The sequence below is a fragment of the Triticum urartu genome, chromosome 5A (genome assembly GCF_056163025.1).
Source record: "Triticum urartu cultivar PI428250 chromosome 5A, HENAU_Tu73, whole genome shotgun sequence".
Lineage (NCBI taxonomy): Eukaryota > Viridiplantae > Streptophyta > Magnoliopsida > Poales > Poaceae > Triticum > Triticum urartu.
Window position 1 is genome coordinate 575,728,811 of NC_141877.1, and position 19,901 is coordinate 575,748,711.

The window sequence follows — 19,901 nt, forward strand, 5'->3', positions numbered from 1 at the left end:
TCTATTTTTTGTCGTGGTCGGGTTTTGAGTCTTTATTCAACTTCACACCTTGCAACACAGGAAAGAACTCCTTCTTTGACTGTTCCATTTTGAACTACTTCAAAATCTTGTCAAGGTATGTACTCATTGAAAATATATCAAGCGTCTTGATCTATCTCTATAGATCTTGATGCTCAATATGTAAGTATCTTCACCGAGGTCTTTCTTTGAAAAACTCCTTTCAAACATTCCTTTATGCTTTCCAGAAAATTCTACATTATTTCCGATCAACAATATGCCATTTACATATACTTATCAGAAATGATTTAGTGCTCCCACTCATTTTCTTGTAAATACAGGCTTCACCCAAGTCTGTATAAAACCATATGCTTTGATCACTTTATCAAAGTATATATTCCAACTCCGAGATGCTTGCACCAATCCATAGATGGATCGCTGGAGCTTGCGCACTTTGTTAGCACCTTTAGGATTGACAAAACCTTCTTGTTGCATCATATACAACTCTTCTTTAAGAAATCCATTAAGGAATGCAGTTTTGACATCCATTTGCCAGATTTCATAAAATGTGGCAATTGCTAACATGATTTGGACAGACTTAAGAATCGCTACGAGTGAGAAAATCTCATCGTAGTCAACATCTTGAAATTGTCAAAAACCTTTTGCGACAATTCAAGCTTTGTAGATAGTAGCACTACTATCAGTGTCCGTCTTCCCCTTGAAAATCCATTTATTCTTAATGGCTCACCGATCAACGGGCAAGTCAATCAAAGTCCATACTTTGGTCTAATACATGGATCTCATCTCAGATTTCATGGCTTCAAGCCATTTCGCGGAATCTGGGCTCGTCATCGCTTTCTCATAGTTCATAGGTTCGTCATGGTCAAGTAACATGACCTCCAGAATAGGATTACCGTACCACTCTGGTGCGGAACGTACTCTGGTTGACTTACGAGGTTCAGTAGTAACTTGATCTGAAGTTTCATGATCATCATCATTAGCTTCCTCACTAATTGGTGTAGGAATCAATTGAACTGATTTCTGTGATGAACTACTTTCCAATCCGGGAGAAGGTACAATTACCTCATCAAGTTCTACTTTCCTCTCACTCACTTCTTTCGAGAGAAAGTAATTCTCTAGAAAGGATCCATTCTTAGCAACAAAATATCTTGCCTTCAGATCTGTGATAGAAGGTGTAACCAACAGTTTCTTTTGGGTATCCTATGAAGACGCACTACTCCGATTTGGGTTCGAGCTTATCAGTTTGAAACTTTTTCACATAAGCATCGCAACCTCAAACTTTAAGAAACAATATCTTTGGCTTCTTGCCAAACCATAGTTCATACGGTGTCATCTCAATGGATTTAGATGGTGCCCTAGTTAACGTGAATACAGTTGTCTCTAATGCATAACCCCAAAACGATAGTGGTAAATCGGTAAGAGACATCATAGATCGCATCATATCCAATAAAGTACGCTTACAACGTTCGGACACACCATTATGATGTGGTGTTCCAGGTGGAGTGAGTTGCAAAACTATTCCACATTGTTTCAAATGAAGACCAAACTCGTAACTCAAATATTCGCATCTGCGATCAAATCGTAGAAACTTTATTTTCTTGTTATGATGATTTTCCACTTCACTCTGAAATTCTTTGAACTTTTGAAATGTTTCGGACTTATGTTTCATTAAGTAGATATACCCATATCTGCTCAAATAATCTGTGAAGGTCAGAAAATAACGATACCCACCACGAGCCTCAACACTTATCGAATCGCATACATCAGTATGTATTATTTCCAATAAGTCAGTTGCTCGCTCCATTGTTCCAGAGAACGGAGTCTTAGTCATCTTGCCCATGAGGCATGGTTCGCAAGCATCAAGTGATTCCAAAAGTCCATCAGCATGGAGTTTCTTCATGCACTTTACACCAATATGACCTAAACGGCAGTGCCACAAATAGGTTGCACTATCATTATTAACTTTGTATCTTTTGTCTTCAATATTATGAATATGTGTATCACTATGATCGAGATTCAATAAACCATTCACCTTGGGCGTATGACCATAGAAGGTTTTATTCATGTAAATAGAATAACAATTATTCTTTGACTTAAATGAATAATTGTATTGCAATAAACATGATCCAATCATATTATGCTCAACGCAAACACCAAATAACATTTATTTTAGGTTCAACACTAATCCTGAAGGCAAAGGGAGTGTGCGATGGTGATCTTATCAACCTTGGAATCATTTCCAACACACATCGTCACCTCGTCCTCAACTAGTCTTTGTTTATTTTGCAACTCCCGTTCGAGTTACCACTCTTAGCAACTGAACTAGTATCAAATACTGAGGGGTTTGCTATAAACACTAGTAAAGTACACATCAATAACATGTATATCAAATATACCTTTGTTCACTTTTCCATCCTTCTTATCCGCCAAGTATCTAGGGCAGTTCCACTTCCAGTGACCATTTCCTTTGCAGTAGAAGCACTCAGTTTCAGGCTTGGGTCTAGCTTTGGGCTTCTTCATGGGAGTGGCAACTTGCTTGCCATTCTTCTTGGAGTTCCCTTTCTTTCCCTTGCCCTTTTACTTGAAACTAGTGGTCTTGTCAACCATCAACACTTGATGCTTTTTCTTGATTTCTACCTTCGCCGATTTCAGCATCGTGAAGAGCTTTGGGAATCGTTTCCATTATTCCTTGCATATTATAGTTCATCACGAAGTTCTAGTAACTTGGTGATAGTGACTAGAGAACTCTGTCAATCACTATCTTATCGGGAAGATTAACTCCCACTTGATTCAAGTGATTGTAGTACTCAGACGTTCTGGCACATGCTCACTCGTTCAGCTATTCTCCTCCATCTTGTAGGCAAAGTACTGTCAGAGGTCTCATACCTCTTGACACGGGCATGAGTATGAGATACCAATTTCAACTCTTGGAACATCTTATATGTTCCGTGGCGTTCAAAACATTTTTGAATTCCCGGTTCTAAGACTAAAGCATGGTGCACTAAACTATTAAGTAGTCATCATACCGAGCTTTGTCAAACATTCATAACGTGTGCATCTGCTCCTGCAATAGGTCTGTCACCTAGAGGTGCATCAAGGACATAATTCTTCTGTGCAGCAATGAGGATAATCCTCAGATCGCGGACCCAGTCTGCATCATTGCTATTATCATCTTTCAACTTATTTTTCTCTAGGAACATATTAAAAAATAAACGGGGAGCTACATCGCAAGCTATTGATCTACAACATAGATATGCAAATAATATCATGACTAAGTTCATGATAAATTAAAGTTCAGTTAATCATATTACTTAAGAACTTCCACTTAGATAGGCACCCCTCTAGTCATCCAAATGATCATGTGATCCAAATTAACTAAACCATGTCCGATCATCACGTGAGATGGAGTAGTTTTCAATGGGGAACATCACTATGTTGATCATATCTACTATATGATTCACGCTCAACCTTTCGATCTCTAGTGTTCCGAGGCCATATCTGCATATGCTAGGCTCATCAAGTTTAACCCGAGTATTCCGCGTGTGCAAAACTGGCTTGCACTCATTGTATATGAACATAGAGCTTATCACACCCGATCATCACGTGGTGTCTCGGCACGACGAACTGTCACAATGGTGCATACTCAGGGAGAACACTTATACCTTGAAATTTAGTGAGAGATCATCTCATAATACTACCGCCGAACTAAGCAAAATAAGATACATAAAGGATAAACATCACACGCAATCAAAATATGTGACATGATATGTCCATCATCATCTTGTGCCTTTGATCTCCATCTCCAAAACACCGTATGATCTCTACGTCACTGGCATGACAGCATGATCTCCATCATCTTGATCTCTATGTGTCGTCACATGGTCGTCTCACCAACTATTGCTTTTGCAACTATTGCTATCGCATAGCGATAAAGTAAAGCAATTATATGGCGCTTGCATCTTATGCAATAAAGAGACAACCACAAGGCTCCTGCCAGTTGCCGATAACTTCAACAAAACATGATCATCTCATACAACAATTTATATCTCATCACGTCTTGACATATTACATCACAACATGCCCTGTAAAAACAAGTTAGACGTCCTCTACTTTGTTGTTGCAAGTTTTACGTGGCTGCTACGGGCTTTGCAAGAACCGTTCTTACCTACGCATCAAAAACCACAACGTGGTATAGTGATTGCTTTTTGATCTTCAGAAAGAACCATGTTCATTGAATCCGATTCAACTAAAGTTGGAGAAACAAACACCCACTAGCCACCTGTGTGCGAAGCACGTTGGTAGAACCAGTCTCGCGTAAGCGTACACGTAATGTCGGTCTGAGCCGCTTCATCCAACAATACCGCTGAATCAAGAATCAACTAGTGATGGCAAGCAATATGTATATACCCACGCCCACAACTCCTTTGTGTTCTACTCGTGCATATAACATCTACGCATAGACCTGGCTTTGATGCCACTATTGGGGAACACAGTAATTTCAAAAAAAATCCTACGCACACGCAAGATCTATCATGGTGATGCATAGCAACGAGAGGGGAAGAGTGTTTTCCACGCACCCTCGTAGACTGTAAGCGGAAGCGTTATGACAACGCGGTTGATGTAGTCGCACGTCTTCACGAGCCGACCGATCCTAGTACCGAAAGTACGGCACGTCCGCGATCTACACACGTTCAGCTCGGTGACGTCCCATGAACTCTCGATCCAGCTGAGTGTCGAGGGAGAGCTTCGTCAGCACGATAGCGTGATGACGGTGATGATGATGCTACCGGAACAGGGCTTCTCCTAAGCACTACTACGATATGACCGAGGTGGATTGTGATGGAGGGGGAACCGAACACGGCTAAGGGATCAATGATCAACTTGTGTCTATGGGGTGCCCCCTGGCCACGTATATAAAGGATGGAGGGAGGAGGAGGCCGGCCCTCATAGGGCGCGCCCAAAGTGTGGAGTCCTACTAGGACTCCCTAGTCCTAGTAGGATTCCACCTCCCACATGGAATAGGAAAAAGGGAAGGGAGAAGGAGAAGGAAGAAAGGGGGCATCCCCTTTTCCTAGTCCAATTCGGACCGGTCCATGGGGAAGGGGCGTGGCCACCCTTGAGGCCTTCCTCTCCTTACCTGTATGTCCCATTAAGGTCCAATACGAATTCCCGTAACTCTCCGATACTCTGAAAAATACCCGAATCATTCAGAACCTTTCCAATGTCCGAATATAGCCTTCCATTATATCGATCTTTACGTATCGACCATTTTGAGACTCCTCGTCATGTCCTCGATCTCATCTGGGACTCCGAACAAACTTCGATCATTAAATCACATAACTCATAATACAAATCGTCACAGAACATTAAGCGTGCGGACCCTACGGGTTCGAGAACTATGTAGACATGACCGAGACTCATCTCTGGTCAATAACCAATAGCGGAACCTGGATGCTCATATTGGTTCCTACATATTCTACGAAGATCTTTATCGGTCAAATCGCATAACAACATACGTTGCTCCCTTTGCCATCGGTATCTCACTTGCCCGAGATTCGATCATCGGTATCTCAATACCTAGTTCAATCTCGTTACCGGCAAGTCTCTTTACTCGTTTCGTAATGCATCACCCCGCAACTAACTCATTAGTCACATTGATTTCAAGGCTTATAGTGATGTGCATTACCGAGAGGGCCCAGAGATACCTCTCCAACAGTCGGAGTGACAAATCCTAATCTCGATCTATGCCAACTCAACAAACACGATTGGAGACACCTGTAGAGCACCTTTATAATCACCCAGTTACGTTGTGACGTTTGGTAGCACACAAAGTGTTACTCCGGTATTCGGGAGTTGGATGATCTCATAGTCATAGGAACATGTATAACTTATGGAGAAAGCAATAGCAACAACCTAAACGATCATCGTGCTAAGCTAATGGATAGATCAAGTCAATCACATCATTCTTTAATGATGTGATCCCGTTAATCAAATGACAACTCATGTCTATGGTTAGGAAACATAACCATCATTGATTCAACGAGCTAGTCAAATAGAGGCAAACTAGTGACACTCTGTTTATCTATGTATTCACACATGTACTAAGTTTTCGGTTAATACAATTCTAGCATGAATAATAGACATTTATCATAATATAAGGAAATATAAATAACAACTTTATTATTGCCTCTAGGGCATATTTCCTTCAAAAACCATACCTCGTTTTTTGTTGTTTATGCAAGTGTAAGTTGACTTGTTCACATGCATAGTTAGAAAATGAGAACATGAAAGAAATATTTTCAAACATAACAATAGCATCATATAATCTATTGCTAATTACTGGTCAAAGATGCTAAAATGAAGAATAAGCGAAGGAACTAGAAAAATTAGACGAAAATTCATACTAAAATGTGTGGCAGGTGGATTTGCGTGGCAGTGCTACCATCAGTTACTAGTGAGTGTTGTGTCATTTGCGCCTAGTCACTATTGCATTACGTATGGAATAAGCTAATCATGCGAGAAAGATAATCATGGGAGGCCAATTATATAGGGACATTTACATTTATGCCCCTAATTTGCGCCCACTCTCAGATTTACTCCTAATTTCAAAGCTTGCTCAAATTTGCCCCTCTACCGTTAGGTGCACTTATAGAAATGCCCTTCTGTGCCGTTACCGTCCGGTCAAAGCAGATCAAAGCCGGTCAAAGGGCTTTGACCGTCTTGAAAAAAATAGCAAAAAATATCTAAACATTCTGAAAATTTGTGGAATCAAAGATACTCAGGTTCGCAAGGTGCGTGCAAATTTTCGTGCTGTTTGGACATTCCAGGAGCTCGTGTCAAAGGAAAGACAATAAATATGTAAGCATGTGAACAATAAATTCAAAAAAATAGCAAAAAAATATGAAATTTTTTGGCATCAAAGTGGCTCGGGTCTGCAAGCTGCGTGCAAATTTTTGTTGTGTTTGGACAATGGAGGGGCTTGTGGAGAAAAAAACAAAATTTGGCTCAGGAAAAAAATGGGAAAAATTACTATTTTGTTTTTTATTGCTAGAGCTCCTTCCATGTCATTTGCTCACAAAACTTGCAAGCACCTTGTGCACCCAAGCCTCTTTGATGCCAAAAAATTTCATATTTTTTTGATTTTTCTTGCTATTTTATTTCAAATTTACTGTTCACAAGCGTGTAGATTAACTGTTTTTCCTCGCCACGAGCTCCTGGAATGTCCAAATAGCACAAAAATTTGCACACACCTTGCGCGCATGAGTATCTCCGATCTCACAAAATTTTAGATTTTTTAGATTTCTTTTGCTATTTTTTTAGGATGGTCAAAGCTGTTTGACTGGACGATAACGGCGCAGAAGGACATTTCTGTAAGGGCACCTAACGGCGGAGGGGCAAATTTAAGCAGCCTTTCGAATTAGGGTTATATCTGATTAGGTGGTTCGAGTTAGGGACAGAAATGCAAATGGCCCAATTATATAATAATATCTTTTGCACCAAAAACCATACCTCATATTGTTGTTGTTATTTTTTCAAGTATGAGTTGACTTATTCACATGCATAATTGTAAAATTATAATATTTACAAATTTAATAACATCCATTTTGCATAATATAATCTACTGGTAATCAACTTTTGGTCAAAAGGTTACATAATGTAGAGTAAGCGAACGAAAGAGAGAAAGAAAATGAGACTAGATTGTGCGGCCGGTGCCTTTGCATGACATGCTGCTAGCATCCGTCACTAGTGGGTTTTGTGTTGTCTGAGCAAAGTTATTTATTACATTGCGTACCACATAAACTAAATATATGAGAAAAAAATCATGCGTTATTAGCGGTTTTTGTGCCGTTTGAGCAAATTCATTTATTACATTGTGTATAACATAAGCTAAAGATATGAGAGAAAAATACCATCCGTTACTAGCAGATTTTGTGCCGTTTGAGCAAAGCCATTTATTACATTATGCATAAGGTAAGCTAAAGATATGAGATATATACAGAAAACTATTATATAATAATATCTTATGTGTCGGAAATCATATCTTATTTTTTGTTTTATGTTTCAAGTATAAGATGAATTGGTCACATACATATTTATAAAAGCATATCATGAAAACAATATTTACATATATAGCAATATCCATTTTGTATCATACAATGTATAAATAATCTAATGTTGGTCAAGGATAACACAAATAAAGAATAATGACGGAAATAGCAAAATGGAGAAAAGAAGAGTAAATTTTGTGCTTGGTGCCTTAGCACAACACGGTACTACCCGTTACTAGTGGGTTTTGTGTAGTTCAAGCCCAGTCATTTATACATTTTGTGTTGTATAAGCTAAAGACACGACAAAAAATATATATGAAAAACAATTATGGGATAATATTTTATGCACAGATGGCTTGTTCACAACAAGCATCTGTGGTGGTCAAAAGGAGAGTAAATAGTGTGGTGGGTGCCTTTGAGGGGCAGGGTGCGACCATTCGTTACCAGCATGTTTTGAGCTATTCTATCCAAGTCATTTATGACATTATGTATTGCAGAACTTAATATACGCTAAAGATAATATACGGAAGACCATTATATAATAATATCTTTTGCATCGAAAACCACACACCATTACTTGTTGTTTTCACATGTATAAGATGGCTTGTTCACAAACATAGAAAAAAAGAACATAAATGTTTTCTACAAGTATAATCTACCGCTAATTGAATGTTGGCCAAGGATACCAAAATGAAGAATAAGGGAAGGCAATAGAAAAGTAAGAACAAAATAAGAGAAAAATGTTAACAAGTACCTTTGTGACATTGTGTTGGCGTTTGTTACTAGTGGGTATCGTGCCATTTGATCCAAGGCATTCATTGCATATGTCATAAGCTAAAGAGACAATGTTCCTTTTTCTGCAATATCATTATATAGTAATATCATTTGCGCCAAAAACCATACCTCAATTTTTGTTCTTTATTCAAGTATAAGTTGACTTGTTCACATGCATAGTTAGAAAAAGAGAACATGAAAGAAATATCGACAAACATAACAATAACATCATATAATCTACTGATAGTTATTTGTCAAAGATGCCAAAATGAAGAATAAGTGAAGGAACTAGAAAAATCAGATGGAAATTTTTAGAGTAAAATGCTCGGCACGTGAATTTGCGTGACATAGTGCTACCGTCCGTTACTAGTGAGTGTTGTGTCATTTGCGCCTAGTCACTATTACATTGCGTATGGCATAAGCTAATAATACGAGAAAAATAATCATGAGAGACCATTATATAATAATAACTTTTGCACCAAAAATCACACCTCATATTGTTGTTGTTGTTGTTATTTTTTTCCAAGTATAAGTTGATTTGTTCACATGCATAGTTGGAAAATTAGAACATTTACAAATATCATAACATCATAATAATCTACTGCTAATCTAATGTTGGTCAAAAGGTTCCAAAATGTAGAGTAAGCGAACAAAAGAGAGAAAGAAAATGAGACTGGATTGTGCGGGCGGTGCCTTTGCATGACATAGTGCTACCATCCGTTACTAGTGGGTTTTTTGTCGTTTGAGCAAAGTTATTTATTACATTGCGTACCACATAAGCTAAAGACATGAGAACAAAAATATCATCAATTACCAGCGGGTTTTGCGCCGTTTGAGCAAATCCACTTATTACATTGCGTAGAACATAAGCTAAAGACATGAGAAAGAAATATCATCCGTTACTAGCGGATTTTGCGCCGTTTGAGCAAAGCCATTTATTACATTGTGCGTCGGATAAGCTAAAGTTATGAGATATATACAAAAAACCATTATATAATACAATATCTTATGCACCAAAAATCATCTCTCATTGTTTTTCAAGTATAAGATGAAATGCTCACATACATAGTTAGAAAAACATATCATGAAAACAATATTTACATGTATAGCAGTATCCGTTTTGTATCATACAATGTATAAATAATCTAATGTTGGTCAAAGATAACAACAATAAAAAATAATGAAGGAAATAGGAAAATGGACAAAAGAATAGCGGAGATACATGTTTTTTTTTGACTATATCAAGAGAGGATTTTGCATATGTTGCCATCATATTTGCTGTATTTCATGCTCTAAAAATCAAACCATGCAATTTTTAATGCGCTTATTAAAATGCAGATATGGTCCTAGCTTTATTTAGGCAGTGTAACATGAGGGCTCAACAAACTTCCATATATATCCAGTGGAAAACCATGGGAACCCTACTCCTCCCCCACATCATTTATGACACAAGTGCCGAAAGCTGACGTCCAATAAAACCACTTCCCAGAGGAGCGCTTTGCACCAAGCACCAACCCCGGCAATAATAAGACGGGCGAGAGAGTGATTGAGCGGGCGTTTTATCTTTCTCTCTCTCTCTCTCGGTCGGCCAGTGTGACGGACTCGTCGCGGTGGAGGGGGGAGAGGGGGTTGAGCTCGCCGTCGATTCGAGGGGAGAGGAGGCGGGAGGAGAGGGGCGGCCACCCCGGGGAAACCGAGCCCTATCGGCCGCGGGGCCCCTCCATCGACCGCCAGTCGCCGCCGGCCATGGCAGGGGCGGCGCCGGATCGGGCGGCGCTGACGGTCGGCCCGGGCATGGACATGCCGATCATGCACGACAGCGACCGCTACGAGCTGGTGCGGGACATCGGCTCCGGCAACTTCGGCGTCGCCCGACTCATGCGCGACCGCCGCACCATGGAGCTCGTCGCCGTCAAGTACATCGAGCGCGGGGAGAAGGTATGCGTATGCCGCCGGTTCCCCCCCCTTCCGCCCCTTTCTCGATGCATGCCCCCTTCCCCCTTGAATCGATTCGGCGCTGTTTGACCAGCCTGTTTGCCCCCCATGTGCTGAATCGCGGCCGATTCGGGAGGCTCTAGCTGATTAGGACCTGTTCGATTCAGATGGTGTAGTTTTAGTGCTGAATCAGTTGATGCTGAGTGGCTAGCTTGTTCGTTTGTTCGCTCTGTGAATTATTAGGAGTCATACTTCTGTTTCAAGGACTGAATTGCTTGGTTAAGTTTTAGGTTTATCTTCATTGCCTGTGATTATTGGATGTAGATACTTCTACCTATTTCATGTGATATAGTTAGTATTTTCGACCTCTATGCGTGCATCGATCGATGCCGAGGCCGGGGTCTACCCTCCTTTTCGAAAAAGGAACTGCTCTAGTAGTTCTGTGGGTGCTTCGGTTTTGTTCTGATATGCCATAATTAGTGGTAATGAGACATCCAGGACAGCATTGCACCAAATGCCGATAAAATTAAAAGGTAGACTGAAAGTACCGAGATATACCCCGGTTGGCTGGTCATGCGGGCATGCACACGCCACCCGCCAGGGTTCGATCCTGGATCCAGCACGGTCTGACTCATATTTATCTTTAAATTGCAAGGTACAGCTGCAGCCGTAATTTCCAAAATAACTTTTCAAATATAGCAAACTAATCTCCATCTACTTGATGGAGAACGGTGCTTGGTTGGTCAGTGGAGTGTGCTTCCTATTGGAGAGGGATCAATTCCTGGGATCGACTATGTGCCTTACTAACACCCTTGGGGTTTTCCTAGTATTAGGTGACAGCCTGTTGAGTCTTCAGTCATGAGTGTGCGTGTGTGTGCGCTTGTTAGGGGCCATGATTGTCTGTTTTTCAAAGAAAATAAAACTCCATATGGGCAAAGATCCCTTTAGGTGTATTCAGTAAACGTGGTGTTTCTAAGTAGAAATATGTGGATGTAGTGATGTCTAGGAGTGGCATGGTTGTGAAAAGTTGTAAAATACACTCACAAGTCAAATTGATGTTGATAAATGCTAAAACTAGTATTTTTTTTGCTTTTGTAATTTACTCATCAGCTTTCCTCATTTAGAAATAACCCCTACATTTTTCTGCCTGCATGGTAAACAAAGGTAAACAATTGCCACCCTGTTGTTTCAGCAAATGATCCCTTGACCCATGATCATTTGACCATCCATGTTTATCTAATTGCTTGTGGTTACAGCACATGCAATTGATCAGATTAAGTTTAATGCCAGTATATTTGACCAACTGAGGGGGCCCAGCCAAGTATTTTCTGGTCCAAGTAATTAGTTAATACTCAAATCAGCGAGTGTCCCTGTGTAACTCTTGTCACTATGAACTATTCCACTACTCTTATCCCATGCATAAGTCAATGTAGGTACATCCATGTATGGCATCCTTAATGTCAGTAGCAACACTTATTGGGGACAGGAAACTACCTGTTTTAGACAATTGAGACAAGAAATTATTCATAATAAATAATACACTTGTTGAGGCAAAGGAGGAGGAATAGCTAGCACGATTGGGTTTGGTGGCCTATTCTCACTTATACTTTAAGTATATCATACCATATTGTAGTTGGAATGTGGAATATGAATATGATTAAGCATCGCAAAAAAGAAGATTCTCAATCAACTGTTGCCCGTTGAAAGAGGTTGTAGTGTTATAAGCTTGAAAAAGATCACTAGACAAGTATGTTTAGACTCCCACCTTAAAAGGCACTTAATACTCTACACTGAACCCAGAATCTGATCCTACCTAAGTCCAGAATCTGCTACTTCTCTTGGTACAAAATGCCCAAGTCTGATTCCCTTGTATCATATATCCATGATTGGAGTTGGCGTATCGGCCAACGCTTATGTGGCGAGCAATAACTTTCCATAAGTCGGATCCCCCTGTATCATATATCCATGATTGGAGTTAGCTTATCAGGCAATGCTTTTGTGGTGAGCAATAATTTTCTATACCATTACTTGCTGTGGTCATTTCCTGGAAGTTTACTAAAAGAAGGTTCTCTTTCGGGATATTGGATCAGCAAAAGTCCGTTAGTTTTCTGGAAGGACATTTGAACTGATAGGTTGGCTAATTCCCTGGTCCTCTTGGGTTTTCTTTCCATAAAGCTCATATGTGAGCACATGCTTCATGGCCTGATATTATTTGTGATCCACCATCACTAGTCGAGTCATTTGAGCTTCGTGTAGATGGAAACTCCAGATGGTGAGTATGTGGGGTGGTAGCGTGAACATGTTCCTCCATTGTATAAATATTTAGACATTGGCTTGTTTCTTAAATACAAATCCTTAATAGTTGTGACTACCTGGTTGCCTTATTTTGTTTGTTCTGTTGTGCAGATAGACGAGAATGTCCAGCGTGAGATAATTAACCATAGATCACTGAAACATCCCAACATCATTAGGTTTAAGGAGGTAAGCCATGATCCTCTGCTTGTTCTCTAGTTCACCACAAAAGAGGAGAAAAAATAGCGAAAATATCTTGTGCGTCATGTATTTGTAGGTTATTTTAACACCGACCCATCTTGCTATTGTCATGGAATATGCATCTGGTGGTGAGCTTTTTGAGAGAATATGTAAAAATATACGATTCAGTGAAGATGAGGTATGTATCTGCTCTCTGGTTACTCTGCTGCATCTTTTTTCTTGACATGCATATATTTGCTTGAATCATTGGTGGGACTAAGTGCATATGTCCTTTTTTAGGCTCGCTACTTCTTCCAGCAGCTTATATCTGGAGTCAGCTACTGCCATTCGATGGTATCGGTTATTTACACAACCTATCTTTCACCTATTGTTACTATGTGTTCATATGTTGCAGTATGCTAAACTGTTCCATTTTATTCTTAATTTCTTATCTTCAAGCAAGTATGTCACCGTGACTTGAAGCTGGAGAACACATTGCTGGACGGTAGTCCTGCTCCTCGCTTGAAGATATGTGATTTCGGCTATTCTAAGGTGCTTACATAATTGAACTCGTTATTCTAGATAATTTTTGTAAAATACATTGCATATGGGTGTTTTCAAAATGATTCACAAGATATTTAAGTCAATGTTCATGCAGTTAGATAGAAATTTTATGGTTTCCTGGCGTTGCGTTTAGAACAGCGGGATCAATATTTTACCCTATGGGCCTGTTGTGTTCATAGGTTCTTTCTGATAAGCCATGACAAACATTCTTCATTTTCTGCAGTCTTCAGTTCTCCATTCACAACCAAAATCAACTGTTGGAACACCTGCTTATATTGCACCTGAAGTTCTGTTGAAGAAAGAATATGATGGCAAGGTATGCAAGTTCTCGAGCTCTGTTAATCTTCGGAGGGGTGTAGTATAGTTCACCGCATATGCAACTTAGTTTGAGAGACGTAAACTGGCAACAGGTCTAGTTGTTTGGTCTCCTAATCTGAATTTCTGTATACTGTATATTGAAGGCTGAACCCTTGTATGTGCACCGTTAGGCTAAGAATATGTGTCCCTTTAGTCAAGATGGTACTACACATGTACTTGTCACAGGCTATTGTACAGAGTGTAGTGTGATGAAATCATTCCTTGGTTTTGAAGGAAAATGGCCTAGCTTCCCAGTGATGTTTCCCCTGTTGCACTTGATATGCTGGTCCATTTTTCTGGGACCATTGTTAGATGTGTTTATTATGATCTCATCCTGGTATGCCCTTTTATGTGTCTGATGAAATCGTAGAAATGTTATACATTTTAAGTGTTTGTAAATTCAGTACAAGGCTTGTTACCGCCCAGTGTTCACTGGTCATTACTGGTTACTAATGGCAATCAGTTTGACCTAAACACTGGAGAGGAACCTTAATGCCTGGTCGGGAGTCATTGGAAATTAGCTGCCTGTGATTGGTTTTCTGACTTTCTGGGGAACTTGGTAGCATTGGTGAGTGTTACATCTTCCCTCACATTTCGAAATAGTATCCTCATAAGTACTTACATTTGAAAACATGCAAACTCAGTTAGATAGGCGCACATTTATCAGAGATCAGAGCAATTTACAGAGGAAAATTTGGCTTTTAAATAGCCCACTCTTATTTGACCCAACCAGGATGTCAGATCACTGATGTTAATTGACTTGTTACCTCCCAAGACAAGGAACCCACCCTTGCTCATACTGACTTACTATTTGTACATGACTAAAACAGATTGCTGATGTATGGTCCTGTGGTGTGACTCTTTATGTCATGGTAGTCGGTGCATATCCTTTTGAGGATCCAGAAGAACCTAAAAACTTTCGGAAGACAATTCAGGTTATCTTATTTCTCTTCTTTCCTTTGTCATGATTTAGGCCTTTTAAACTAAAAACTAATACTATGACATCACCTTTGCAGCGTATCTTGAGTGTTCAGTATTCAATTCCAGATAACGTGGACATATCTCCAGAGTGCAGGCACCTAATTTCGAGGATTTTTGTTGGGGATCCTGCGTTGGTGAGTCTTTGGATGTTCAATTCTAGAAACTAGCTTAGCTATCATATCCTGTATTATGACTTACGTGTACCGTGCCTCTTTACATTTTCTTCATGTTTTGCTCAAAACTTAACCTGACAATTAAAGTATAACCAGTGAGGGATAACTGCCTTTTTGCAGAGTCCCCATTAGGGGGTCAGGGCAGCTTGAGGTTTTGCCATACAGTAGTGAATTACACCTCTTAGGTTCTTCAACTGCCGCTGGGCTTATATGTGGCAATGTGCATGTGTTTTTTACAAGACCAAGCTAGGCTGTTTGTGTCTGTGTTTTAGTAATTATACTTGTGTCATTGCACTGTGTTTGTCATCATTGTTCCGCTTGCTGACCTATATAACTGTTTGGCACAGTATATCTCCTTTGTCATCATTAGTAATATTATTTTACTAATTTTAGGCTACCGATGTAACTGTTTGGTATTCCCTCCATCCCATAATATAAGAGCGTTTTTGACACTAGTGTGGTGTGAAAAACGCTCTTATATTATGGGACGGAGGGAGTATAATATATCTCCTTTGGAAGATCTAGTGTGCAGCCATCAGTTCAACAAAAAGTAGTGCATTTCAGTAGGACGGTTTTGATATGGGGATCATCTCTGCAGTCTACATTGCCACCACTTACATTATCCTTTCTGTGTACTTAGGCATACTCGTGTCTAATGCAGTGATACCTTATTTGCATTCCATTGTATTTATGTGTATCATTTTCATGACACTGCTGGTGATGATAAATGCAGAGGATAACCATCCCTGAAATACGGAGCCATAACTGGTTCTTAAAGAACCTTCCCGCTGATTTGATGGATGATGATAGCATGAGCAGCCAATACGAGGAGCCTGAGCAGCGAATGCAGACGATGGATGAGATCATGCAAATTCTAACAGAGGCCACCATACCACCTGCTTGTTCTCGTATAAACCACATCCTAACTGATGGATTCGACATGGATGATGACATGGATGACCTTGAATCAGACTCAGATCTTGATATCGACAGCAGTGGAGAGATCGTGTATGCGATGTGAGCCATCTCTGGCGGCGACCGTATCGAAACAACCGTAGAAAGCAGCTGAAGGGCACATGGTGACCTGATGTTGTACCCTGTCAAAAGAGCTAGCAGCACTTTGTGGGAAACAATCGTTCTGTGTTTTGCAAGCGAAAGTCCCCGTCCTGTTCTGGTTGTAATATAATGGGGGTTAGTCCCTGGAGAAGCATCCTTTCTGTTCCTGTTGTGCTACATATGTGCAAATAGTTCGTACTCCTGTTGTTAATGTGTGAACCTGTGACTGAACTTGGTTTTATTTTATGTTTATTACTGTATATCTATTGACCTGTTGTTTGGGCTACTTTGCCAGAAAAATGCAGGTTAAATTCGATCTAAAATAAATAAATACAGGGGAAGTAAATAACCGTTTTTTCTGTATTCATACACAATCAGTCTATGTATGTCTTTTTTGCAACTGTCACATACAAAATCTAGTTTCCTTTTTATCTTGTACTTTCTCTGTTCCAAAATATTTGAAGTTGTAGGTGTCCTAAGTCAAACTTCCGTATGTTTGAGCAAATCTATATAATTTTTTTACTAACACCCATTATGTTGTATATGTTCCCGTAGGCTTGGTCAAACCTAAAAAAGTTTAATTCAGGACAAAACTAGAGCTTCAAATATTTTGAAATGGAGGGAGTGATGACCAATTATTGCAAGTGTTTCAATGGTGAGTAGTGAAAGTTTCGATCCTTTTGTATGGGCAGAAGGCTTCATGTTTGGCCATCTTCTTTTAAATCATTATTATGTTTATCTTGTTATGTTAGGTTTTACCTTATGGGACATCACAATTGTTCCATCAAAAGAAAAAAAAACTAGCATCACATTTTTTAGCGAATTTAGCATCACTTTGGATGTGTCGAGGACCTACTTCTTTTGTATCAAAGAAAATACATGTTAAACCCTCAACCATAAGACAGTCCTTAGATAGTTGATAGGGATAGACATAAACAAATATGATACATAAAGCATTTGTTACAAACCATAAACATATTGCACTTACCTCTTAACTTAAATATTTGTTTGCAAGGGACAAAACTAATATTGTATGTGATGCACTCCAAGAGCAGATATGGCTTGGGCACTGGCCACCGGTTCCTCTTCGCAGCATTACCCTTTTTGTCCCTGTCCAGGATAATGGGACCGTTGTCCAATCCTGTGTCCAGAACAGTAAATCCTCTCCTCAAAACTTCTGCTATATTGCTCCCTGTCAGATAAGGAGTTGTCCCACTTTCATCATAGAAGTTCATGCCGATGAAACTCCCATCTTCAATGTGAATAAGGGGCCCTCAAATGCCAACCATCTGGATTCGACAAGAGGACGGCCTGAGGTCTTTGCAACCAAGTATCAAACCCCTATTCTTGTTTGTTTGAGACCTCTTTCTTTAGGCACATTTTCTTCTGTACTTCAAGTTACCCCTTGAGGCCATTAAAAACCCATTCATTTCTCTAGTCCTACGCCCGATAGCAGCTACCTCCTTAGATTTAGATGGAGCTATGACCTCGAAGATATCTAGTGGACAAACGTCGGTGAGATCATCCTTGAGACTGATAACGGCAATGTGGTAATCTTGATGGCACAGTTCCAATGTCCCCTCCACACTTGTTATGGCGGGAGAAACACCTCAATCTCCAAGTTCAGATCAATGTCCCCTTCAACGTCACTGGTTCTAACCAAATTGGCCGAAGTAAGGACGAACCCGCGCCCCCCTCTAGTTATAAGCAGGCCCGCGCAAGCAAAAAACCTAACCATATCCTCGTCATTCGTCGCTTGTATGAAGCAATTGAGACAACACTTTTGGATACTCTGTGAACAACTTCTTTTCCAAGTTGATCCCAGATAGACTGGGAGATAGGCTTCTTAACATTGAAAGGATACCCTTCCCAAGCATGAAGTTCACCAAACCGCTCTTCAAAGGTACAAACTATTCTCCCATTGAGCTCAAACACAAAGCGGCAGTGGTAGGGGATAGCCCTGATAGACAAAGGGTTTTGGGGTTATGGGCTTCGACACCTGAGAGGGTCGGCCATGATAACATATATATAACAAGGGGGTACCTCATCGGGTACAAATACATTGTACAGAGATTACAATACGTACAAGTCTAACACCCTCCCTCAATCTTAACCGTGATCTGAAGAATTCAGAAGATTAAGATTGCGACGACATCCCTCAAACTGAGGTAGTGGCAACGGCTTCGTGAATATGTCAGCAAGTTGATCCTTTGATGGAATGAACTTGATCTGAAGCAACCTCTGTGAAACTCGTTCTCTGACAAAGTGATAGTCAACTTCGATGTGTTTCGTTCGGGCATGAAATACCGGATTTGAAGAAAGGTACGTAGCGCCGATGTTGTCACACCAAAGAACAGGTGGATGATGCTGAGAGACTCTCAACTCTCGAAGCAAGGACTGAACCCAGATAAGTTTAGCGGTGGCATTGGCAACTGCTTTGTATTCCGCTTCAGTACTACCACGAGACACTGTAGCTTGTTTACGAGCACTCCAGGCAATCAAATTAGGACCATAGAACACTGCATATCCCCCCGTGGATCGCCTGTCATCGGGGCTACCAGCCCAATCTGCATCAGAAAATGCAGAGAGGGCACCGGAAGGAGCAGACTGAAGATGAAGGCCTAGAGCAGCAGTCAAGCGAACATAGCGCAGAATGCGCTTCACAGCAGTCCAGTGAGTATCCCGAGGAGCATGAAAAAACTGGCACACGCTGTTCACCGCATAAGATATATCAGGACGAGTGATCGTCAAATACTGTAAGCCGCCAACAATACTGCGATACGTTGTAGCCTCATCCGAAGGAAGAAGGATACCATCAAGTGCAGAGAGTCTATCAGAAGCTGACATGGGAGTGGTAGCAAGCTTACACTGAAGCATACCAGCACGACGAAGCAAATCCAGAGAGTACTTCTGCTGAGTGAGAGTCAGACCGGCATCAGAATGAGAGACCTCCAAGCCGAGGAAGTAATGAAGCCGACCAAGATCTGTGATGGCAAAATCATCACTCAAAGCAGAAACAAGACGATCCGTAGCAAGAGCCGACGAGCTGATCAATATGATGTCATCAACATACACCAACATGTACATAGTGACCATAGGACGCTGTAGCATGAACAAGGATGTATCAGCTGTCGACGGAACAAATCCATGTGCACGGAGAGCAGAAGCTAGGCGCGCATGCCAAGCACGTGGTGCCTGTTTAAGACCATAAAGAGCCTTCACCAAGCGACACAAATGGTGCGGACGAGCAGGATCAACAAAACCAGGCGGCTGACGCATATAGACCTCTTCATCAAGAACACCATGCAGAAAAGCATTCTGAACATCAAGCTGTCGAAGAGACCACCCACGAGTAACCGCAAGAGACAAGAGCAGACGAATAGTCGTAGGCTTGATCACAGGACTGAAGGTATCATCATAATCAAGACCTTGACGTTGTTTGAACCCACGAGCAACAAGCCGAGCCCTATACCGTTCAATAGAACCATCCGCATGTCGCTTAACTTTGAATACCCACTTAGAA

General features: G+C 40.6%; 1 protein-coding gene across 1 annotated transcript; it reads left to right on the forward strand.

Moving 5' to 3' along the window:
• The first annotated feature begins 10,370 nt into the window (after nt 1–10,370).
• On the forward strand, nt 10,371–16,638 carry LOC125530763 (serine/threonine-protein kinase SAPK8). Its single transcript, XM_048695164.2, has 9 exons — nt 10,371–10,778; nt 13,182–13,256; nt 13,345–13,446; nt 13,548–13,601; nt 13,707–13,799; nt 14,035–14,127; nt 14,999–15,103; nt 15,185–15,283; nt 16,056–16,638. The coding sequence occupies exons 1-9, from the start codon at nt 10,587–10,589 to the stop codon at nt 16,341–16,343; spliced, it is 1,101 nt and encodes a 366-aa protein (XP_048551121.1). The 5' UTR covers nt 10,371–10,586; the 3' UTR covers nt 16,344–16,638.
• The last annotated feature ends 3,263 nt before the right edge of the window (nt 16,639–19,901 follow it).